The sequence below is a fragment of the Vitis riparia genome, chromosome 19 (assembly GCF_004353265.1).
Source record: "Vitis riparia cultivar Riparia Gloire de Montpellier isolate 1030 chromosome 19, EGFV_Vit.rip_1.0, whole genome shotgun sequence".
Taxonomy (NCBI): Eukaryota; Viridiplantae; Streptophyta; class Magnoliopsida; order Vitales; family Vitaceae; genus Vitis; species Vitis riparia.
Genome location: NC_048449.1, coordinates 7,898,409 through 7,924,518, shown reverse-complemented (window position 1 = coordinate 7,924,518; position 26,110 = coordinate 7,898,409). Strand labels below are relative to the sequence as shown.

General features: G+C 32.0%; 4 protein-coding genes across 5 annotated transcripts; 1 reads left to right on the top strand and 3 right to left on the bottom strand.

Annotated features, from left to right (window-relative positions):
- The first annotated feature begins 7,280 nt into the window (after positions 1-7,280).
- On the top strand, positions 7,281-8,801 carry LOC117908703 (probable long-chain-alcohol O-fatty-acyltransferase 5). The gene has a single exon (XM_034822386.1). The coding sequence runs from the start codon at positions 7,311-7,313 to the stop codon at positions 8,340-8,342; it is 1,032 nt and encodes a 343-aa protein (XP_034678277.1). The 5' UTR covers positions 7,281-7,310; the 3' UTR covers positions 8,343-8,801.
- A 3,038-nt stretch (positions 8,802-11,839) lies between these two features.
- LOC117908444 (cold and drought-regulated protein CORA-like) lies at positions 11,840-12,972 on the bottom strand. The gene is made up of 2 exons (XM_034822021.1): positions 12,827-12,972; positions 11,840-12,293 (listed from the first exon to the last, which is right to left on the bottom strand). The coding sequence occupies exons 1-2, from the start codon at positions 12,927-12,929 to the stop codon at positions 12,022-12,024; spliced, it is 375 nt and encodes a 124-aa protein (XP_034677912.1). The 5' UTR covers positions 12,930-12,972; the 3' UTR covers positions 11,840-12,021.
- Positions 12,973-17,623: 4,651 nt separating this feature from the next.
- LOC117909444 (glycine-rich protein DC7.1-like) lies at positions 17,624-18,440 on the bottom strand. Of its 2 annotated transcripts, none has more exons than XM_034823486.1 (2): positions 18,257-18,440; positions 17,624-18,006 (listed from the first exon to the last, which is right to left on the bottom strand). In XM_034823486.1, exons 1-2 carry the CDS (start codon positions 18,360-18,362, stop codon positions 17,825-17,827), a joined length of 288 nt encoding a protein of 95 aa, XP_034679377.1. In that variant the 5' UTR covers positions 18,363-18,440; the 3' UTR covers positions 17,624-17,824. The 2 variants fall into 2 exon arrangements, with proteins under 2 accessions (XP_034679377.1, XP_034679378.1); XM_034823487.1 differs by having other exon boundaries at positions 17,624-18,003.
- Positions 18,441-20,095: 1,655 nt separating this feature from the next.
- LOC117908536 (urease accessory protein UreE-like) lies at positions 20,096-20,933 on the bottom strand. Its single transcript, XM_034822174.1, has 2 exons — positions 20,733-20,933; positions 20,096-20,624 (listed from the first exon to the last, which is right to left on the bottom strand). The coding sequence occupies exons 1-2, from the start codon at positions 20,848-20,850 to the stop codon at positions 20,443-20,445; spliced, it is 300 nt and encodes a 99-aa protein (XP_034678065.1). The 5' UTR covers positions 20,851-20,933; the 3' UTR covers positions 20,096-20,442.
- Between the last annotated feature and the right edge of the window lie 5,177 nt (positions 20,934-26,110).

The following is a 26,110-nucleotide window of genomic DNA, read 5'->3' as shown; positions in this document are numbered from 1 at the left end:
TATCACAATATATGTTTCCTAGTTGGGGTAGAACTATTTCTTGCTAGTAAATTAACAGAGAAGGTTCTACTTGGTTTAGTACAATTTGGAAGATATTTCAATGCACTAATTGCACTCAGATATAATACTTATAGGCTAGGTAATTTTTCATTTTCTTCTTTAAGGTGAAATTAGTCTTTGTTCACTTCAAATGAAAGACAACCATGAAGGAATTGAGTTGATGCAATTTGTCCATATAAAAACGCTTCAACACTTCCCTATATATGTTGACAAACTAACGCACCATTTGAACAATATTTCTCCATGCGTCAAGACAATATCTTGTTTTACCCAAATATTTCACTTAAAATTTTTTTTTTTATAAATAATTGGTTATTTTTTGAGCCTTTAGGAGTTCTTATAAGATTCAAATCATCTATATATACTACAATTATTGTAAGTATGATTTATGATTTCTTAATGAAAACATATGGATAAATTGAATTATTTACATATCATTCTTTTAACAAATACTAGCTCAAACAATTATGTCAAATGTGCCTAGAGTGCTTTAATCCATATAGAGACCATTGTAGTTTGATTGAGTACATGTTATGAGGTCTTGAGTTAGTTGCTTCATGCAATTTGAATCATTTAGGGATTTTCAATTATATCTTAGTATCTATAAATCCATATAAATAAAATATAACAACATCCATGAGACACATCTCATCCTTCAAAGACTATTAAACTTATCAAGTATTGAGATGTGATTACGTCCATTATATGAGAATATGTTTCCTTATAGTCTAAAGTCTTTGCGAGAAATCTTAAGAACAAGTCGTATATATCTCACGATTACATTATTCTCGTTACATTTTAGCATAAAGACCTATTTATATCCCATAGGCTTTATGTTTTTAGGTGTTTGAATTACAAGTTCAAATATCCATTAATTTGCTAATAAGTTTTGCTTTGTTTGGATTGCCTTTTTCCATTTTGGTCAATAATTTTTTTTTTCGACATTCATTCATAGTTTATGGTTTTTGATCTTCATCATTTCTTATGATGTACATAGCTTCTTGGAAAGCAAATATATTGTCAATGATAATATTACTACACCCTTTGTGTTTCTCTTGTATAACTCCTTTAGATCTCACTAGTTCTAGGTATCAATATTTCTTTAAGGGACCATTGCTCAATTTATGCATCTTCAGAGGCTACCCTTTTATCAAGTTGGGTCTCATAATTCATTTCTATTAACTTTTTCATATTTATAAGCTTTTCAAGAGTACCAAGTTTTTCATATGTTGTTTATTATGTGTTTTTTTAGGAACTATATCCTTTGGGCCAATAGCTCTACCATGCTTCAAGCATATCTTAAATTCACTTGACATTACATTCTCCAATTGTCCTATAAGGACATTAATACGGGTTGAGGTATATATTCACATCCGATATATGTGACTTCATCACTGTTTTTTTTTTTTTTTTTTTTTTTTTTTTTGTAAAGGCATTAGATAACTAATTTGCAAGTCTTTGAAAATGAATAATCCTTTGAACTTCTAGTTTACAGTGCCTTGTACAAGAATCAAGATGAGACAAAGATGATACATTCCACATATGTCTCTCTATTCTTCTGGAATTGACTTGTTGATTGGAGATAAAATATGTGCTTCAATAACACATATATGATATGATTTATGCAATATAAAAAAATTAAATTATCCAACTTAACTCCAATTGATGTTAAAACCCTAATTATAGATCTAACTTCTATTTTGAGCCTAATTCTAGGTTTACAAGATGAAAAAAATGATAAGTGTAAAAGTTATTATCAACCAAGAAAGTAAAAGAGGTTAACATGTATAATTGAGAGACACGAGACTTGTGAACCACGAAAAATCCAAGAAAAAGTTTGAAAAAAGTAACTCATAGGTATGAAATACTAGCAATGGATGTTATGGAGTAAGATAGAGGGCAAACAACCATAATAGAAGAGATTTGAAAAAAATACAATCAAGTTCATATGGAAATTTGGAACTCGAAATCTATTAACAACACATACTCTAACTTTAAAGTAAAATATGGAGCACTTTCCTAGGTTAATTTTGGGCAAACTATACATCATTGCGAAGCTAGGGAAGTTAGGAGTCCAAAACTTCAAATAGTGCATAAATCGAAGGTGAAACAAAGAAGTTATGGTCATTTGAAGACAACTACATAGAGTTGAAGAACCATTTCCAAATGATTTCGAAATTCAACTTGTGAATTTAAAATCCATTTCGAAATGACCCTAATTTTGAAATAACAAACTTTCACTTTGATGTTTCACTTCCTCCACCTCAGGAATTGCATCTTAGGCACTCATTTACCTTAAGTGGGCCTCACACGACTAGAAATCATGATTTTATTATTATTATTTAGTTATTTTTAGGTAATTATTTGTAAAATAAGTGGCCGATAGGAACATAACACGTGTGAGGTTTTTTTGGGGGAAACTACAAAAACTCAATTTTTAGGGTTTTTGGATTTTTTTAGGTTGGAGAGAAAAAGATGAAGTCAAGATCTTGGTTTGTTTATTTGTTTGTTTTTTCCCATTATTATTAATTAATATATTATTTTTTATTTATTTAATTTTCAAGAATGGTTCTATTTGCCCAAGGGTTCTCCTAATCGGGTTTTGATGATAACAAATCATGGTTAAGTGACTAAATAGTTTAATGTTTAAGAATCTGAGGTATAAACTCGAAAATTCATCAAATGACCAAATGGATACAAGATCGGGACGCTTGGAAGACTTGTGATCATAGAAAACTAATGTAAGATGAATGCATGAGTGCACTTAGGATTTTCATATGTTTCATGCATCTTAGAAAACTCGGTTTATTCTTTAAAACGTCGATTTCATTAAAACCCGAGTTTTTAACTAATTTACCTTAGGCAAAATGTTTCAAAATTAGCTTAATAATTTACTTAAAGACCTTGCCTAAGTGTTAGAAAAGAAAGGAATCAAAAAATAGGTTTTTCGGGGCTAAAAAGGCTCAACCGGTCGAGACTATGGCCAACCGGTTGAGGAACTGGTTGACCGGTTGATGTCGTCCGGTCGAGGACCGGTCGAGGGAGGTAAAAAAATCTTCTCTCTCTCAGTAGCCTTCTCTTCTTGGTCGAGGTGTTTCTCTTACCAGTGGAGGATCGGTTGAGGAACGGTCGAGGACCGGTTGAGGTCCGGTTGAGGCAACGGTAACCTGTCATGCATTAAATGCTCCAACGGCTAGTGAACCGGTCGACCTCTAGCTCGACCGGACGAGGTTACCTTTTGCTGTTTTTGATTCCCGAGCTTAGAAACCTATAAATTGAGAGCTCCACTTCATTTATTGATAAAAGAACACTTGCACTCAAAGCCTACCTACATGTTCTTGATCAAAAAGCTCTCATTTATTTCATTGTGCATTAAATCACCACTTGCATATCCTTTAGTGCACTCTTGTTTGTCATCCTATCTTTGTCTTGTATTTGAGTCATCTCTAAGCTAGGTTGAGTGATTATATCTTGTAACAATCTGAGTGTTAAAGCCTTCAAGAGGGTTGAATCTTGAAGAGGTTGTGTAAGAGCCCATTGTAGCCGGAATCCAAGTGTAAGAAGATTGGAAGCTTGGTTGAAGCTTCAAGTTAGTGGAACCCTCACTTGGTTAGGAGGTTAAGGAGAGTGGACGTAGGCAAGGAAGTGTCGAACCACTATAAACCTGAGTTTGAATTCTCTAAACTCTATCTCTTTACTTTGCTTATATTTTGTTTAAATTTGTTGTGATTGAAAAGATTAAAAAAACCCAATTCATCCCCCCCCCCTTTTGGGTGTTTTTTTTAACTAAATATAACCTTTGTTTTCTCAGGTTCTTTATCTTTTTTTAATGAATTGTCCTTGTGAAAACACACCCATGAGAGACTAAAGAGTTCTCTTGGAGTGTATAGCATGAAAACCTAGGATTAAGGCATATAGGAAAATAATGAAAAATTGAACTCAATAATTGAATGAATGATTGATTAAAGATATAAGGCTTAGTATTTTGGACAATAGAGAATAATAGTCACTTGTCTCCTTATAATAACAAGAAAACATTTCATCAAAATAACAATTCGCAAAGTGGGTAGTGAAAACATCACCTATTAAGGGTTTACGATAATAGATGAAAAATTAAAATCAACATATATACCAAGTCGATATTAAGGACCTAACTTAGAATGTTGTGATAGAGCAATGAGAACATTGATAGCATAACTGAAAAATGTAAATATGAAAATTTTGGTTGATAACCTAAAGTAAGATTTAAAGGTTAGAATTCACAATTAGCTATAAGACGAATCCGAATTAAAGTTGGAACATGGAGAATATCATGTCCCCAAGTAGACAAAGACAATTTTATTCTCAAGATTAATGGTTTAGTAATCAATTGCAAATGCTTAATAAGAGATTCAACTAATCCATTTTGAGTATGAGCAACATGATGCTCAACATCAATACAAACTAACATACAATAATTAAGGAATGTGTGAGAGGAGAATTCATCAACATTATCAAGATAAATTGTCTTAATAGAGTGATCAAGGAATTTTGTCTTAAGTCGAATTATTAAAACAAGTAACCTAGTGAAGGCAACATTCTAGTTAAAAGAAGACAAACATGAGATCAATGAATTGAGACATTATTTAAAACAATAAAAATAACAAAAGGGTTCACTAGGTGAATGAATAGGTCAACAAATGTCATTTTGAATGCATTTTAGAAAGGTTGGGGATTTAGATACAATCTTAGTAAATGATGGTTTAATAATTAATTTGCCTTATAAGGATATACCACAATTATAATCACTGGGCATCAGAATCTTTTGGTTCTTCAAAGGATGACTAAAAGAATTAACTTTAATGATACAATGCATCATATAGAATCCTAGATGACTAAGGCATTCATGTCAATGCATACAAGTTTTTGAGTCATAGAACTTTTGGTTCATGAGAACATATGATTTAATGGGTTTGATAGTTATTTGATATAACTTACATGAGTAAAAAGGAAGCTTTTCCAAGATATATTTTTTCTCATAAATAATTAAAGTAAAGAGAAGATATTCATTACTACCATTATTCATAGTTTTAATATGTTATCCATTTTAGTAAATATATTTGAAACTAAGAAGATTTCGATTGGATTTAGTAGAAGAAAGAGCATCATTGATGTAGAATTTAATTCCATAAGGTAAAATAATTATTGCTCTTCTAGAGTCTTGAATTATGTCGATAGGACTTGATATGTTATTAAAATTAGACTTAGTTAATGTTAGGTTGGAAAAATATTTTTTATAATGAAGAATTGTGTGTATTATAGTGTAATCTACGAGGCATGCATCCATAATGGATATCTTATAATTTATTAATGTAAGAGAGATCCATATATCTTCAAATATAAATAAAGAAAAAAATTTAGATTTAAAATGATCATATGTAAAAGTAAAATGTGAAATAAATTGTAAAAAATGTATACTATAGATAATATGTTCAAAAGATAATAACATAGTAAATCGACTAGCAAAGAACTAAATAGGAACATAACATTTAATCATAACACACATTTCCATCACTAATTATATATTCAATTTTCCATTGAGATTCTCAAAGAAGTGTGAAACATCTAGATAGGTTAAGTCCATTGTGCAATCACCACCATCAATGAAGTTCATTTCAACCTCTTTCCTTTTTGCTTTTATCAAGACTTAATAAATGTCAACCGAATGTTTTTAAGTATGATAGATACATGACCAATTTTTTTTCATACCACATCTATACCATTCATTCTCACAAATATGTTTGCTTGTGGTTCTATCATTTTTCGGGTTGTGTTTTTGAATTATTCCACTTGTTGTAGTTTGAATTGTTCTATTATGAGAATGACTATAATCATCATGGCACTAAGAATTGTGTCTACCATGATTGTGATTGTGATTGAAAATTTCATTATTTTGTTCAATGACATGAAATTAATTTATATTATTTAGTTTAAAAAATTATTTTGCTATTGTTACTATAAAAGTTCATTCGAGGCATGAAAAGTGGTAAATGTTTTTTCAAACGTATATTTTTTAATGACTTTCTCTTCACATAGCATTAATTGTGAGTTAATTTTGAATAAAATTGAGTTATAGTCACTAACTTGAAATCTTATAATTTCAAATACATCCGATCATAGCGTACTTTAGGAAAGATTAGAATCTTTTGGTGGACATATTATTCTTTTAGATTATTCTAAAAGATGAAATGATCTTTGATGGTAAGGTATTCACATTTTAATCCTTCATCAATGTGATGAAGGAATATTAAAGCTTCAACATTATTCCACGAGCAGATATCATTTTCTTCTTTAATATCATTTCCAAGATTAGGTGCATCTAGGTGAATTTTAGCATTCACAATCTAATATAAGTAGTTTTTGCCTTAAATATCGAGAGCAACAAATTCAAGTTTGGTAAGATTTGACATTATTTGAAAACTATATATGAAATAATTTAATTAGAATAATATTTCAATTTATTGAAATACAAAAATGAATAAATTATCTAGCAATATTTTACCAATTAAGTAATATTTATGGATAAAAATATAATGATTTAAGATTTTGCAATATCTTATTGCTATAACATTATTATAAATATATTAAAAATGCATTAATATTAAGTAATATTAACGAAATAGATTATTTTGTCATAATAAAAATAAGGAAATTTATATAACTGTGAAATATTCATTATATAGTCTTTGACTATATAATTTTGTTTTTATAACTAAAAATTATATAAGAGATTAAAAATTACATGAATAACTTCTAACTATGTTTAACTTTATAATTTCTCATATAACTTCTCGTTCTTGTAACGAGGATTTTACATATTTTATACATTATTTTTAAAACTTTTGGTTATGAATTTTATTTTATTTTGGATAAAAAAATTATTTTTTCTACATTATATTTGTAAAATGAAATAAAAAAAAAAATTGTAATTTTATTACATATCTTTTACATGAGAAAGAAGAGATTTTCTGACAAGAGGTTAAATCCGGAAAATATGGAAGGATTTTCATTTCAAGAATAAAGTTCTCCGACAGAGGGTATTCGAGGGTCAGAAAGGCGACTCCATAAAAGAGATGACAAGAAAGTAGAGGCCCAGACGCCATTGTCTACTCCCCCATTGGTGATCAACAGGCCCAACCTTCCATCCACACTCCAAAAGCATATATTGACACCATAAAAGGAAGATCTAACAGCAGAAAAATCTAGTGAAAATGGAAGGCGATATCAGGAGCTTGATCACGGTATGTCTCTCTGTTCTTGCATCTCTCTGCTACGCCTATTTCGTTGTCTCAAAAATCCCCAAAGGCAAGCTCAGACTCCTTTCTCTCCTCCCAATCTTTTCCATTTTTGTCACCCTTCCTTCCCTTTTCTCATCCATTCTTCTCTCCGGCTTCACCGCCTTGTTCATATCCTGGCTCGCTACTTTCAAACTAGCCCTCTTATCCTTTGATTTAGGCCCTCTCGTCACCGGCCGACCAAAGTCTCTCCCCATCTTCATCATCATTGCTTGTCTCCCCATCAAAATCAAGCAAAATCAGCAACACCCATATAAACCCCCGAAATTGCCTCTGAATTTTGCAGTCAAAATTTTGGGTTTTGGTCTTTTCATCGGGTTGTATGACTATAAAGAGCTAATACACCCCAATATCTTCTTGGGCGTGCTTTGTTGCCAAGTTTTTCTGTTTATAGAGATTGTTTTCAGTCTTTGCAACTCACTGGTGAAGTCCATGGCGGGGCTGGAGGTGGAGCAGCCGTCAGACGAGCCGTATTTGTCGACTTCCCTGCAAGACTTCTGGGGACGGAGGTGGAACCTCATGGTGACGAATCTGCTGCGCCAAACAGTATATAAGCCCATGAAATCTGCGGCGGAGAAGGTGGTCAGCAGACAGTTGTCGCCACTGCCGGCGGTGGTGGCGACGTTTGTGGTATCCGGTTTGGTGCACGAGTTGTTGTTCTACTACGTCATACGTGCGAGCCCTTCGTGGGAAATGACCTGCTTCTTTGTGCTGCATGGCCTGTGCTTGGTGGTGGAGATTGGTCTCAAGTCACTGTTTTCAGGCCGGTGGCGGCTGCATTGGGCTGTTTCGGCGCCGCTCACCGTGGGGTTCGTGGTGGTTACCAGCTTCTGGCTGTTTTTTCCGCCACTGATAAGAGCCGGGGTCATCGACCGAGTCGTTGGAGAAATTAAATTTTTTTTGAGCTTGTTAGGGAAAAGATACCCCCATTCAATGCAACAATGTTGAAAAATCTCTGATTTAGTTCTCCAAATGACATGAGATAGAGACTTTTATATCCTGAAAAATTATGTTGATGGCAAACCATGGATTAAAAATTGCATATTTTGGTGGGCCATGGATGGTTTATTGTATGGAATTTGTTTGATCAACAACAGAAATTAAGGTTACTCAGAATTTGCAGGCAGCAGTCAGTGGTCTTCTCTTCTATCGATTGGGCAGTTATTCAGGTTTATGAAGATGACAAACCATGGGCTAAATCAGTATTTCAGGGTGGTTGATCTTAGTGACAGGCTTATTGTTTGGTTTAGCCACAAGACAGGAGACAGTATGGTGGCAAATCTGGGTTGGTTTAGTTATGAGAGATGTAAGGCAGATAGAACATAGAATAAGGCTCTTAAATCTGAGAAAAACTACAGAGTTTTTAATATCATATTGAAGAATATGGTGCTATTAAAGGTGTGTTGATGTTCTGTTGGAGTTCATATTCTTTAGCTGTCAGGGTAGTTAAACTTCGTCATGAGCAGCAGCTCAGCATTAGTTGGCACTTCCTCTGGCTAAGCAGAGCCTCAAATGGGACACAGTTCATAAACAGAGAACCAAAACAGAGGGAACTTTGGAACTTCTGACCCATTGATATACCTAAAAGTATGGATTTATGCCAAACTAAGATAAACTAAACTTTATTTGCTTAACGGAAGATTATTAGCTCAATGAATGAGGGAGATGTTCAGAGAAACCGATTCTCCCTTTCGTGATCTCATCAATTAGTTTGCAATGCTAATTCACATGCTGTCTTGTTGTGTAAGTCCTGATTTTGTCTAACATGACCACACCATTACAGAAGTTAATCTAATGAATTTTCTTTAAGCCTCATGGCTTGCAAACTCCATTTAATGCAGTGGGGAAAGTTTGTTCAATGGAGTTAAGTTAATTCATAAAGTATGTGTTGATTATAAGCCGAAAAGCGGAAGTTGGGAGTACTAAAAACACTAATTGAGATACCAGATAGAAAAAGGAAGCATATTTTCAATAGCTTTTCTAACACACTTAGTGAAGACTTGTTTTATGTGTTTTGTCCCAACATGTTGGAAATCTTCAGGAAAAAAATGTATATACAAAGATGAAATACCCTTTCAAATTAGTTCAGAGCCCCTACCTGCAATGAGGGAAGACTCCTGAGTCCCAATCTTGGAACCATCCAAGAAATCCAGATGCAGCCAAATTATACTCCACCAATCACCACCTACAATGCAACTATAGCCACAAGAAGTTTCTGAATTTATCGTAATCCATACAATACGACCACCATTAATATCACATGGTAATGGCTTGTAATATAATGGTATATGACCACTTTTGTTCTTGTCTTTATACTGAAGGATGAAGCTCCAAATGATAAGACCAAAGATAGCAGCAAAGTAGAAGTTTCTGGGTAATTTTCAAGTTGTGGGGAAGTTTTTTCTCTCATGGTTCTGCCTAATTTCACTTTTGGTGAGAACTGACTTTCTGGGGATTCAGTTTTCTTAGATTGGATACTGGTGGATCATGCTGTATGTCAAAAATTATTCAGTTACTTCTTCAAATGAAATCAGCATCTTCCATCTAACAAAAAAGAGTTGTCTATTGAGTATGGAAGTGGTAGTTATATCACTATAAATGTTTTAGATCATAAAAGGGAAAGTTTATGGAATGAAGATGGAGTTTACAGCTGAAGAGGCATGCTGTAAAGCAAAATCAAAGACTACTAAAAAGGAAAATAAAAGCATAAGACCATAGCATTAACAAAGTTTTAAGGACAGGTACAACCTCAAATTAGCACTATGCCTCAAAGGCACATGCCCAATGTAACTAAGGATAACCAAATAAGCCAATAGGCACATGCTTTAAGGCTCACTCTTGGGAACTGACTTTGGCTCAACCTTTAAGTATACTTATTTGCTCCTTGTCCATTAAATAGAGTGAATTGAAATCCATTGAACAGTCATGACATATCATATAATAAAGTTAGTATACGAAAGTTATCATAATATAACATTTAAAGAGATGTTTAAAATGTAAAACATGTAATCATGGCCAGAATATATTTGTAGTCAATCCGTCAGCTATAATCAAACTTAATCCTTGTGCTACCCCACACTAGTGTAATCTTCAGGGTCGTACTGTCTTTGTATCACATTGCCGAAATGCTCATCCTTTGATAATTCATTTAAGAGTATAAGAATGCAAAACTCTATTGCCTTGGCCTCTACCACTTAGCTAGCATTAGAACTCACCACCCCACCTTATGGCTTCCCCCCTTGCTACACAAGTGACATAGAGTTTCAAACCATAACTGCATGAAGCACCCGTTATCAGCCTTGACCTCGAAAACCTCAAAGCCCCTTCCTCTAAAGAAAACAAGGCACTTCATAACAACAAACAAAAGGCCATGTGGAAAAATGTCTCAAGAGTAAGCAATTTTCTTTGGGAAATGAAGATTAAGAAGAGACTCAGAAGAAGATGATCAATTTGCTCGAGGAAATGGATGAGTGAGTGAATTATATATCTATATGCCCCTCTCTTGATATGTGGAAACAATTCACCATCATTTATTTTTCCTGTTTCCAAAGCCAAAAAGACACGTGAATCGTTTTTGAAGATGCAGTTCCCCAAGATCAATTGAAAAAACTACATAATTTTACTTTGAAAACTGGTTCAGCGAATCATATCCCTTAGTCATAGTCTTTCTTAGGTCCCTAAAATATTGAAGCCTCAAGATGATCCACAGAAGACTGTAGAGTCTATTTGATGGGTCTTCCCAGACTTTCCTGATTATCATGACCAAACCATTGGAATCCTGGGTCAAATTGGCTTTAGGCCAATAAAATATAACTTATAGACATCTTTGGAAATTATTATTTCCAGTATTAATTTTTTAATTTTTTAAAATTAATTTGAATCCATGTTTTATATAAAATGCCCTCTTAAAAAAAATTAAAAACCTAGTTTCCAAATGTATATTAAAGCTGATAGAGGAATTTCTAAATTTGTACTAAAAGCCACAATTTCTAGATGTGGTTTTAAACTGATTTCTTTAGGCTATGTTTGGTTCAAAGAAAATTTGAGGGAAAACACGAAAGAAAGAAAATAGAGAAGAAAAAAAAAGTGAAGGAAAATAAAAAATAAGTTTAAATTTAATAAATTATTTTTATATGTTGAGAACTTGAATAGGAACCAAGTAAAGAAAATCATTCAGCAACCTGCGCTTGGGCCGACTTCTTTTAATGGGATAAGTCTTTAAATGCCAACGTACCGACCATCTTTTCTTTTGTGCTAGTTTTTCACATGCTTGAAGATCTAGCTAGGCAAACTAATTCAACCATCTTCTTGAGGGGATATTGTGGCTGCTGCTCCTCACCACATGACTTATTTACATACAAATGTATATAAACAGCAGAACCTCAGACGTTATAGTAGTTGTGCAAATGCAGCAACTGGGGTGTTTTATCTAATTCTGACCAGCTTCGGTTTCCTTCTCCACTATTACAAGGGAAAATGGAGAGAAATTGACTGATTCTCTTTCCTTGATTGATTGTTGTACAGGGATAGAAAACAGAGGAGCTAAAGAGCTTTACCTCACAGAAGTTCACGCAAATGGAGCTGTAAAGCTCATCTAAAAAAACAAACACCTAACCAACTATAGGTATTAACAAAAATGAAAAATAATAAAAAGAAAATAGGCTAATATGCTAAAATCCACTTTCCCACCAGCACCATTGTGTCCGGGTATGCCTTCGTGTCCGTGTCCCCAATGGCCATGCCCGTGTCCATGTCGCCGGTGGCCGTGTCCATGTCCAAATCCCCAGTGGCCTTGTCCATGTCCAAATCCCCAGTGCTCGTGTCCATATCCAAATCCCCAGCGCCCGTGTCCATATCCATGCCCCCAGTTCTTAGCTTCTTCTACACTTCCTTCTGTCACTGGAAAGAGGAAAAAAAAAAAAAAGTTGAATCAGCCACAGTGCTTGATTCTGTTGAGAAGTGGCAAGGGAAATTCCAAGATTCTCATCTGTTATTCGCTGTGTGGTTATAGAGAAAGATTTTCTTCGTATTCACTGAACTATTACTTGATTTTTCTTAGCCAAGAAAATCTGAAACCTCAAATGTGTAGGGGAAAAGTTGTAACTAAACACTGATGAAACTAAACCTGTCACATAGGCAATTTAGAGAGAATATTCTTCGATACATATTCTCACAGGTTTCTTAAATCAAGAGCAAGTATATGTCCTCCGTGGCATGATGTGCAGGACTAGAGGCTCTTGATTTGGCAGAAAGCCTCAACTGGAATGCTTGCAAATATTGTGAGACACTAGGAAAAGTTGGTGAACATTTTACACACCATTCACTGGCATTGGGGTGTGCTGTGCTGATCAAGACTATGTGGGCGCATGCATGGTGGCAAAGATTCAAAGATGAAAGGCAAAAAGTAAGGTTTAAGAATGCGAGAAACTCACGGGTTTGAGCAGCCTCAGCTAGCTCTCTTCCTGAAACCTTAGAGAGGATGAGAAGAACAGCAAAGAGAAGGCCCTGGAGTAAAAAGGCCTTAGAGAAAGCCATTTTCTTAGGAGACTAAGGAGAGACTCAAAAGGACATTGTTGGATAGGGGATTTATGGGTGAGTGCAAGCATCGTGAAGACCCCCTGTGTATATATGCATAGAAAGAGAAGTTGAAAGATTGATTGTCTACATTCTGGTCCCATTGATTGATTTGTAATGTAAATGCCCCTTGCCTTCTATGAGTAAAACTCAACATTTTGTCTAAAGAGCCCATACCATTTATGCATAAACACCAAATATTTATCCCATGTATCTATGTTTGTAGGAAGCAATCTGTACAACCTTAAGAACAAGTTATCGTTATAAGTACTTTTTAAACCTTATTTTATAGCCTTTAAAGTTGAACCTTATGTATATATATTGGAGTTGAGACTGTCCAGAAAGCCCAGGATGCAGCAAAAAACTTATACTTCACAACCCACAATACGTTTACTGCCACAAAAGAGGTTCCATAATCACATGGTAATTGCTAGTAATATGTTGGTGTAGAACCACTTTTGCGGGCTTCTGTGGACTGTAGAATGAGGCTCCAAAGAATAAACCAAAAATAGCAGTAAAGCTTTTATTCACATGGTTTTGCAAGAAGTCACTTTTGTTGGGACTCTCACGTTCGTGGGATTCAATTTTCTTAGCTCTCTCAAAAACCTATTTCAAAAGTTCATAATGGAAGGCGAGAGAAAGAGAGAGAGTAAATCGGGGAAAAGGAAAAAAGTTTCAATTACTTGTTCTTTTGGAAGTACTATAATCATATTGGTGGGCATTTATTTCGATGTTGAGGAAGGTCGAACTATATATATATATATAGTTAGTTAGTTAGAATTTTGATAGTGGAACACTAAAAAGCCATATTATTTTGATTTTGTGTCTGCATATAAACTGTTTTCAAAAATATTTTTTTTTAAAAAATAAATGTTTAATAACTAAAAACTATTTTATATTTTCTATTTTAATTAAAAATATAAAATATGATATTTTAAAAAAATATCTTTTAATTATTTTTTTATTTTCGCTTCTTTTTTTAAGATTTATTTAAAAAAAATAATTATATAAATATATAGAATAATTAAAATATAAAGTATTAAATATAAAAATTATTTTTAAAACATATTTAAAATATTAAAAACAAGTTAAAAACATTTTAAATTTTCAAACAAACTTTTATTCTACAAAACTTTAAAAAACAGTTTTAAAAAAATTATTCTTAAATTTTTTTTTTCAAAACCGTTTTAGAAAACAATTACCAAACATAACTAATCTTGCATGCATTAATTCAAAATTCTCCTCAATATGACATTACTTTATACTATTGCAGTTCAAAAATATCATCATAATATCTTTGATTACAGAATTCCTTCAATGATCAGGAAATAGTATTGCATATATCCCAAATAATGGTATTGAGTAACCCATAGGAGATGGGTCTTGGCTGGGTTAATTTGAACTTAAATTATCCTTAACTTGCATTCATTTCAAAGGCTTAATTAGGTACTAGATTCTAATTCCTATATTATGGTTGCGTCCCTGCTCGCATCTCGTCCATTTATCCTTATTCATGTCGATACGTTAATGGATTGTTAAAGAAAAAGTAATTGAAGCACTCTATTGTGCCATTAATGTAACCTTATAACAAAGAGGTTAGAGAGAATTATTTTTCTTGCCAGCTGCATGACCAATAATGCCTTTTAGAGTATGATTAAATTCGATCCCACGTGAAGGATTGAGAACGGGTATGTGGGTCATGCATGGAATAGGTAAAGCACAGATAGGATTTATAGCAGTTTCCTCTCAATAAGAGTTACGTACACTTTACCATTGAGGTTTTCTTTATACTAAAGAGTCTGCAAGATGATCCCACAAATTACAATAATTGCCTCTACTCCTATTCATAAAATCAATTATCCTAATAATTTAGTATGTAATAGGAAAATTAGAATAAATTAATACATGTGTAACTACATAAAATATCACTTAAAAAATCACTAGAACCAAAAACAATTGTCCTAATAATTTATTATATAATACGAAAATTAGAATAAATTAATACATGCATAAAATTCTTAAAATATCACTTAAAAATTGACTAGAAGCATTTGATTCATCTATCTAACTACAAAAGTTGATCTACAATTACAAGAAAGCGTATGAAGGTACTAAAATTCTTTCATGACTAACTGAATTTGTATTCATTTGTTTGGTGGATACAGAGAGGGATTCAATAGCGGAGAAGGATTTGCCCACTTAAATTTGGTTGGGAGAAGCTATTTGTAAGCTTATTGATTATGAAGCTTCCAAGAAGTTGTTTTCTTTTATTTCTTCTGCTTTGGTGCAAAACAAAAATTGATTGACATGTGACTTCTCATTATTCTTGTGCTTACAATAGTCTTTCTATGTTTTTGAAATTTTTTTCAGATGTGGAGGTTTTTCTCAAACTATTTGAAGGTGGTTCTGCTTGGAGATGGAACTCTCTATCTCTCTCCTCACTTGAAGGAATTTAAAGGCTTTTTATAAGCTTCTTGCCTCATGGGTTTTCTGTCGTATAGTTTTAGAGACTTTCTAGAGACTCTTAGCTTTTGTAAAGATTTTTTAAGATGATTGTGGTATTCATTAAGTATTTTAATTAGATTAGGTAAGCGGACAACTTTAAGTTAGGTGATGATTAGGTAAATGTACAACTTCAAGTTAGGTGACAACAGAGTGGTGATTTGGAATTATATCCTTTTTATCATCTCCAATGTACAATACAATTAGACTTCAGAACATAATAGGTAACAAATAAAATTGGTATGTAAGAAAAAAATAAAATAAAAAATCTTATGTATCATTCCCCATAAATTTAAAAAAAAAAAAAAAAGGAAAATTCTTATAAATAATTAGAGATTTAAAAAAATAAAAAAATAACCCCAACTAATATAAATTTAATTTTGAATTTTTAAAATATAAAAAATAATTACATTTCAAATACTAAAAAAAAATGTTATAAATTTTAAATAAAAATAAAAATAAATTTATTTTATAGAATTAATTTCACTCTCTTAAGGTTTGAATTATACATAATCATCATTAATTTGAAAATTCATCAAATACATTTTGTAATCCTATTTATTTGTTAATTTCATTTGTTTGTATTTCCACTCAAAATAAAGAAGTTATTTACCGGAATGTTAGGTTTATAACGACTCAGTATATTTAATCCAAATATCAAAGAACTTATTATACTTAATCTAAATGAGTAAAATTAATCTTTACTTTGTTAAGTTAAATAAAATTAAAGAGAAAATATAATAACACCTTTATTTATTGTTTTCTTTTATTCTATTTTTATCATTTTTTTTTCTTATATACTAATCTTATCTGATTTTTTTTTGAATAATTTTTTTTTATCATTTTGTATTTTATATTTTGTTAAATAATTTTTTTCATGGTATATTCTCTTCCATCATTTGAAAATTTAAAAATTTTTCATTATAATTTGAACTTTGGACAATGATCAAATTCTTAATTGATACATCAATTCATTAAAGGTTTGGGTATTAAGAAATTTATCATGTTAGAGATATTTTTATATAATAGATCATTTCTGAGTTAAATATTTCAGCACTTTCAAATGATTTTATACTTATTTAGAAAAAAATCTCAAATTTTATTAAAAAATTATAAGAATTATTGAACAAGCTTTTAAATGATCTTTTTATGGAAATAAATTGAAAATTTTATAATCACTTTAAAATTCTTTTGATTTTTTTTTTTTTTACCAATATTTTTAGAAAGTTGCTGATTTAACTTCAATGATATTAGCATGTCATATTGTGGTTCAAAAATATTCTTCAGAATGATCTCTTTGATAACAAAATTCTTCGACCAATCATGTACATTGCATACGTCCCTCCTCACGTCACCAAGTCCTGAAGAGAATACCGCTGAGTGACCCAAGGGTGAGCGTGATGGCTCTTGGCTTTGAGCCCTAAGTTAAACCTCACATGCAACTCAGGGACTTGGGGCCCTACATTTCTACACGGGGATGTATCCTAAGTCCTATAGTATATATCATGCTTATGGTTGCGTCACCTCTCACGTCATTGTTCTTTCATTTGTCCTCATATCAAACAACCTCATAATTCTTTTTCAAACTTGATTCTCACTAACTTAATCTCTATTCAAGTATATATTTTCTTATATATACTTTGACAAGAGACCCTCACAAGCAGCAACATTTACTTTGATTATTTTGCATATATCATGTGCTGATATGCACTCTAATATATTGCACAAAGGGTTAGAAACAACATGAGAAAACACAGAGATAGATACAGCCCAGCTATGCTGAATCATCCACCCCATGTTGTTGTACTGTACCAATAAGGATGAACAATCTAACTGCGACCTTCTGGTTCATCTGCCATCTCCTCTCCAGCACCACCATGACCAGGTTGGCCATGGTGCCGGTATCCATGTCCATATCCACCATACTAATTGGCATCCTTCAGAGTTTCATGATTTAAAAATATTCCATTGAGATTACGCCAAGTACTTAGCTGCATGTGAAAGAGAATTAATCAACGTTTTCTCTCATATGTTTGAGTCACGTCAAGGAAGAAAATGGAGAAAAATTAGAGACGTGGCAAATTGGTTAATTTGAATCTCCATATTCTTTCTGCTTCATTAACTTTTTTTCTTGGTATTAAAAGCCAAAAACAGATGCAAAGGAGCCCTGAGAAAGTTCTCATTTCAGGCTAATAAACTAACATAATGATTCTATAATATTTTTGGCAAACCCATACATCCATCTTACTTAGGGACTCTAGTGGCAACCACTGATCACACATGCCTTATTGACACACTAACTTACGTAAACTACACAACCTTATTTGCACGGTGTATGCGTGCACATACAGCAGCTAGAAGTGCTTCTGCCTAATTCTCGCCTGCTTCACTTTCATTTTCCTCTGTCTCAGCAGCACCACCATGTCCGGGTTTGCCATGGTGTCCATGCCTGTGGCCATGACCATGACCATCTCCATGTCCCAGTGTCCATGCCCGTGTCCATGTCCCCAGTGTTTAGCTTCTTCCACACTCCCTTCTACCATTAGAAAGAGTAAAAAAAGGGCGTTATTAGTTAGTCACGGTATTGATTCTGCTAAGGAGTGGTGAGGAAATTCTCCAAGATATATCCATGGTTTAATTAAAATTAGAAAGGTACTTTGCTTATTTGTTAATCTATCAGTTAGAGCAAAAACACCATTGACTGGCATGTGCTATTGTGCAGCTCAAGAGAATGTGCATAGTAGCAAGTGATGCATACAAAGTGTCTAAAAGAGTGGGGAACTCACGTGTTTGAGCAGCCTCAGCTAGCTCTCTAGCTGACACCTCAGAGGAGAGGACAAGAACGACAGCACACAGAAGGCCAAGAAGGAGAAAAGCCTTGGAGTATGCCATTTTGTTGGGGGAACGAAGACTGAAAAAAACTCACAAGAAGATTGTTTGCTCAAGGGATGGATGAGTGAGTGCAGTGGGAGTAACCCGCATTTATAGATGGAAAAAAGGAGAGCTTCAGAGAGACTGATTGTCCATTTTCTGACGCGATTGAATGATTCCTAATGTGAATGGGTACACGTTCTCGTCTTGGTGTGTCAGAGTGAAGATTTTGTCTAACCATACCATTAAAGAAATCCTAGAGACGTGCCTTGTCGGTTTGTTTCAACCTGTTACTTTTGATGCCTCCTTCATATCATTAATCTACACCCAAATCACAAAATAGGTTAAAATTCATCAGTTTTAACTAATCTAACAAATAATAGTCTTGTGATTTGCAAGCTCCCCTCTTAGTGGGGTTGCAAAACTTGGAGGGTTTCAACCCAGCTGATAAACTCCAGACTATGGCTTTTAATGTTGAGAAAGGGATAAGGTGTTGGGAAAGAAGAAAAAGTACTCGGGAGTCCTCAAATAGAAGGATACCAGAGAAGGTGATTTTTGGATACAAGTGTAGAAAAGGAAATGTAGAAAAACTATACTCAGACAGCCCACAATGCTCCCATTTGATTAATTTCCCGCAATAGCAGCCACAAAAGAAGTTTCACAAATTCTTCTAAGCCATCAAAATTTGCCATCTGGACAATATGCTATTACATGGGGTAGTGGCCCGAAGACCATGTCGATGTAGGATAGGACCAGCTTAATTTGTTCTTCTCTGTAGAGTACTGCAAAATGAAGTGGGCAAGGATAAAGCTAAGTTGCCGTAATGCCATCTCTAATCCTAATTCTTTGGATCCACGTAGTTACCATTTTCAATACCTATTATAAAGATATCATCAATCAGGGAATTGCACATACATATTTTTAGTCTCCTATCACATATTAAACCGTCCAAATCTTTTATTTGGTAATTATCATATGTTAGTTTAACATTTCCTTTTCAGTGTTTACATATTACCATGTCAAGTTGCAGGCTTGGAGCTCAAAAATTTCATGCAAATTAATATCCAACCATGTCCTATGCATCGCATACGTCCCTGCTCACTTCACCAAGTCCCAAAAAATTGAGAGTGACCGACCCATAGCTGATAGGTGCTGGGGTTGAGCTTTAAAATTCAACTTCATATGCATGCAGTTTATGGGCTGGTGCCCTACATCTATTGGGCAGCATTCTTTATGACTCGACTTTACTCACGTGACAGATATAAAAATGATGATGTCCCCTCTCACGTCATCTTATATTTGTCCTTATGTCCACGAACTTTACGAGTGTTCTTCAAGCTTATCGCTAACTCTGTTGTGTTGCTCCTTTGGATGGATTCTCCCACGTATTTGATTTTGTACAATATGATGGTGAAAATACTATTTGTATTCATTTCCTTGTTATGTCTATTAGAACAAAGCTGTATCACTTTACTTGTTCATTTCTATCTACGTATTTCACTATATTAAACATAATTTAATCAATATTCAATTATGGGTAAACGCAAATCATATATGGCCAACTACTTTGTTTGATGGGATTAATATGGTCATACTTAATATTTAATGATTTAAGATCATTAATTTTAAATTAAATTCTATTATCTTAAAACTTATTATTTAATTATCAATTTAACTTAAAGCTTATTTTCAATGAGAAGTAAGAGCATATGGAACAATGAAATCCAGAACCCACAAATACCTGTAAAGAGGTCTGAACCCACAAATATTTAGTCTTCATTTAAAAAAGATCAATGGAGATACTTAATTATGCAGAGAAATCCTGTTTGATCTTTCTGCTTTTTACCTTACTTATTTTGCTTACTTTGCTTATAGAGACAAAGGACTTGGAAAAAGTTCTAATTTCAGGACAATAATTAAGTTGACATCTGCAAGTTTCACACTTGCTTTAACATCTTGTCAAAGCAACACAACCATCTTCCTAGAGGAACATTGGTGGCAACCACTGACAAGCACATGCCTTATTCACATACAAACTCACATAAACCACACAACCTACTTCCACCCATGGGCGTGCAAATACAGCAGCTACAAATGCTATCTAATTCTCGCCAGCTTCAGTTTCATTCTCCACAGACTCACCAGCACCACCATGGCCGTGATGTCCATGCCCATGCCCATGCCCATGCCCATGGCCGTGGCCGTGCCCATGTTCATGTCCCCAGTGGCCATGCTCGTGTTCATGTCCATGGCCATGCCCATGTCCCCAGTGCTTAGCGTCTTCCACACTCCCTTCTGTCATTAGCACAAAAAAAAAATGGATTAGTTGAATTAGTCACAGTACATCAGCTCTAAATTGATATAACAAGTGTGTAAAAAAAAGTGGGAAACCCACACTCCCTTGGGTATGTGCAGCCTCGGCTAGCTCTCTGGCCGACACCTCAGAGGAGAGGATAAGGACAACAGCGAATAGAAGACCCAGAAGGAGAAACGTCTTGGAGTAAGCCATTGCTTTAGGGAAATGAAAACTGGGAAGCAATGAGAGACTCAAAAGAAGCTTGTTTGCTGGAGGGATGGATGAGTGAAGTGTGAGTAACCCCTATTTATAGATGGAGAAAAAGGAGCCTTCGAGGAATATTGATTGCCCATTTGCTGATCTGATTGAATGATTTGTAATGTGAATGCAACTTGGCTCTGTCTGTCCTGGTGCTTGAGAGTCAATATAAAGTGACCATACGTGCCATTAAAGAAGTTGGAGGGACGTGGCATGTCGGTTTGAATCTGGGTTTCCATGCTTCCTCGGGCATAATTATCGATAATCAATCTATACCCAATTCACAAAACAGTTCACATGTCATTTCATGAGTTTCCCATGAAGAATTATCTGTAAAAAATGATTATTAAATTTACTAAATTATTAATTAAGCCTTATGATTAAAAAAGAGATCTTTGGTCATGAATACTTCTGGGATTGAGTCAGTGACACGTAAAGTAATATTTGTGATATCCACATATTATGATTTAAGAGAAGGAAAGTGTCTAAACTCGTGGAAAGATATAATATTGCTCTTTAACAAAAGCATGTGTCGATAAAGCACTTTTTCTAGCTGTGCTCACCGCCCTTTTGCTTCCAATGTCTAACCTTTCTGCTTTGCAAATAATTTAACTTGACATGAATCCTTAGGCTCTGCTCCTCCCCTCATGACCCAAGACTCTTTAGAGTCCAAATCTTGGGACTGTCCAAAGAATCCAGAGTCAGAAAAATTCTACTTCACTACCGACATTGGGATAAAAAGGAAAAATAGCAATAAAGGTAACGCCTTAGATTGATTTTGCTTGTGAAAGCTTTTTCTCACGTGCTTTTGCCGGATTTGGTCAGCTTTTAGTTATCCCTAAAAATTAATTATTTTTACAGTAAAATTAAGGTGTTTTATGATAAAGTGTTTTAATTAATAATTCAAAATATAAGGATTATGTTGAGAATCTTCGTATTATATATAATAAGTATATAGTGTTATATTTAAGTTTCTAAACATGATTTTATTCATGAAAATAATTCTCAAAATTAATTTTAATTTCTTGATTTGGAAGTCTGTAGGGTACACTAATTGTATAAAAAAAATAAAAAAAATAAAAAACTGAAAAAAGGTAAAAGATAAAAACTAAAAAATAAATAAATAATTAAGAGAAGAAAAGAAAAAAGGAAAAGTTTGTATATGTAAATGTACAAATGAACATAATTAAGGTATAATAATATAACCATGTCCCGTACATCGCATACGTCCCTCCTCGCGTCACCAAATTCGAAAAAGGACAGCATTGACAGTGAGACCAATAGGTTACAGGCCATGGGCTGGAGCTTAAAATTCAAAATTAATTCTTCTTCACATGAAGTTGAAGGGGTGGGTAACCTATAATCTTGTGCTTCACACACGTGGTTTCACTGGGATGATTGATTACGTCCCGTCTTATGTCACTTATTTTGTCTTGTATCCACCAACCTTAATTTATTTGGATAGATTCCTCCACGAGCAACATGCATATGCATAATTTTAAGAAATATTATTATGGAACAAATGTTTTATAATAAGATTTTATTATGAGATTTTGTTATAAAAATATATTTATTCACGTAGATTTGAGAGTTTTAATAATGTAATTACTTCTTTAAATATAATGAATTGATTTCCTCTCTACCATAATATCGACACATTATCAAACCATATAATTACTTTCTCATTTATTATTTTTTTTTTCTTGGTATTATCAAAATTAAACATTAATGTTAATTTCTTATTAACTTCTTTTGATGTTACTACAAATTTATTTAATATTGATTATTGTAGCCCCGAGGTTTGGAACTCCATGAAAGATTCTTTGGTTATCCAAAAGTTTTTTTAGAATTATTAGTACTAAAATTTTTAAGGTTACACCAAATACCCTTTATTCCTTAAGGTTTATATTTAATTCCTAAAAAGTACTAAGAAAAGAAAAAGAAGTAATAAGTAAAATTATTTTCTTGTATTTGATTGTACTATAAAAAAAAGCATGAAAGAAAATGAAATATAATTAAAATAAGTCAAAAACTTAAATATTTTCAAATTATTTAATCTTTTAAATGAGGAGTTAAACTAAGTTAAATAAATTTAAAGTAGTAAATAAAATTAATTTATTAACTTTAAATCTATATTTTATTTTTCTTCATTTTTTTTACTTTTTTTTTTTTCTATTTGTACATTTTCTCTTAAAATTTTCAATAATCAAACATAGGTGAAAGGTCCAACAATAGATAAATTACCTATAATTAAGTATCTATCATTTAAATCACCTTTTTTTTTTTTCCCTTTTTGTCGTAACTCTATATCTATAAAAATAAATAAATAAATAAAAAGATCAAATGAACAATATGATTAATTTATCTACTTATTCTCTGTTCTTTACTCTTATGAATCAAATGTGAACGCCATCATCTTCCTACTTTACGGCTTCAAACCACTCAACATGCAACCTGCCAAAATGACACTTATTATTAAGTCCTATTTGGGAGAGCTTTTCAAAAGCTAAAGCCAGCATTTAAAGGACTGACCTAACTTGGATAAAACTCTTAACTAATTTTTATTTAACTATTTTTTTAAACATAAAAATAATACAATATTAATTAGTTTAGCAATAGCTAAATGTCATCCCAAACAAGGCTTAAACCCTCCTTAACTATAACTTTAATTTTAGAATTTTTTTAATAAGTTTAACATATTGAAAATATTAATTCCACCTAAAGTAAAATCAAAAGAATTTTAGGAATTTGGAAATTTTCAAGTTTATTATTTATTTATTTATTTTTAATGTTATTTATAAGTCTTATTTTAATTATGAATTAGACTTATAACATAAATATGATTAATTTATTATAAATATAGATTGGTTAATAAGTTCAATAAAATAAAATATTTTTTGAGTAAAAATTATTATCACAACTGTGTACGTCTCAACATATGGTGTCACGATTAGAAAATTCTATAAGGGTCGGAATATCAAAGTTATGACACAAGAAAAATATGCAAAATATTAAGAAATTGTAAATTTTGTAGTAAAATCATAACAATAAATAATAACTCAATTCAAGGGCAACTCTCAAAATTTATGGACAAGTATTTTGACAAATTGGTACATTTAGATATTGATATTGTTTAAATTTTAAGATTTATGGAATCTATTGAATAAAGACTACAACAAAGAAATTGATTTGAAAAAATTGAGGCATTATGAAAGAAACGAAAAGATTTATTAAAAGACTCTAGAAAATTATATTAAAAAAAATATAGAAAGTGTGCTACGCAATATTTGAAATAACTAAAGGAGAGATGGGATTATGGAAAGTAATGAGTGGGTGGATCTGATGAAGTTGTCAACATTAATAGATGAATTTGAATTTAAAGACTCATCGTAGACGACAAATCAAAATGATTAAGCACCATCACCAACATTTGTCTCCTATAGGGTTGATAAGACCACATGAATTTATGACAACCGATCACTTTCTCTCATCACTCTAACCATCTCATCAAATAGTGAATTACTGACAAAATAATTTCATGGTCTTTATAGATATTAGGAATGTGATTGATCAAAGAAATAAAGATAATTACAATTTGAACAACTTGGCTTGCTTAAGACTTTTACATGTTGAAATTCAAAAAATATTATAAAAAAAAAAATGAAAAGAAAATTTAAGATTTTTTATTATGAATTCCTTTCAAAATAGATATAACATTATTACAATTTAAATAGGTCTAATAAAATAAAATAAAGACTAATTTACTCTTATTTTAAAAAATAATAATAATTTTAATATAATAACTAAATAAATAAATATAGTAACTAAATATATAATTATAATATAATAACTAAATATATTAAAAACGTCTGGCATGCCTCACAAACTCAAAATGCAACTACAAAAAGTATTGAAAGTTTTTAACCAAAAATAAAAAAATGTGAAAATAAGTATGACTTGGTATACAACTTTACAATCATACTATTGAAAAAATCTCTTAGCAAACAATCGAGCTTTGTACCGTTTAATTGAAGTGTCAAATATCAATATTTGCATGGATATTATTTGTATCATTCACAAAAAAAGACCAATGTGAATAAGCTCAAACACAAAGACATCATGAGACTCAATAGAAATAGAAAAGGCATATGTTCAAAGAAAAAGTACAATAAGACAAAACTAAAACCATAAGGGAAAAAAAAGGAAGAAAAAAAAAAGACACAAAACTAAACCATCAAAGAAAGAAAAATAGAAGTCAACATAAAACTTATCAAGGAATGAGAAATCAATAAATAGAGATAGAAGAAGACATAAAACCATAGAAAAATGAGAAATAAAAGAAAAAAAGATTAACAAAATTTGGATTCATTTCCAAAAGACAAAGCCAAAGAGAATTTGAATTCATATATAACAAATAGAGACAAATATAATTTGAATTCATATCCAACAACATATAAAAAAGAAAGATAGACAGAATTTTGGATTCATATCCAACAAATAGAATTTGGATTATATCAAACAAATGAATACGAAATCAAATATTAGGATCAAATACAAAAAGAATGATGTAAACACCCATTATGATATTTCACGATCAAACAGATACGAAAACAATGTATGATATTAAACTCTTTTTCATGAAATTACAAATCAAAAGTCTCATTAAAGATGTGAAGAGGTGGCTCGAACTCATGGCCTCCTGTCAAACTAGGTTTTAATACCACATTAAAATCTAAAAAAGATTCAAAGAGAAAAGAAAAGAAAATTTAATATTTTTTATTATCAATTCTCTTTAAAATAAATATAAGACAATTACAATTTAAATAAGTCTAATAAAAGAAAATAAAGACTAATTTATCATTATTTCTAAAAAGAAAGAAAATAATTGTAGTATAATAATTAAATAATAAATATATAATTATAATATAGTAACTAAATATATTAATAACTTCTAATATTAACATGCAATTACATAAACATTCGTAATCTTCCTATTTATGACAACAAATTTTGTTTAAGAGAACAAATTAATGATATATAAATATATGATATTGCCTAAGAAATGTACCAAAAATTTTGGCTTAAAAATTGAGACATAAACCATCCGAAGGCATTCAAACTTTATTTATAATTTGTAAAAAATTAAAATAAAATAAACACTTTTTGAGACTAAGAAAACTTAAGAAAAATTACTATCATAGAAAATTAGACAAGA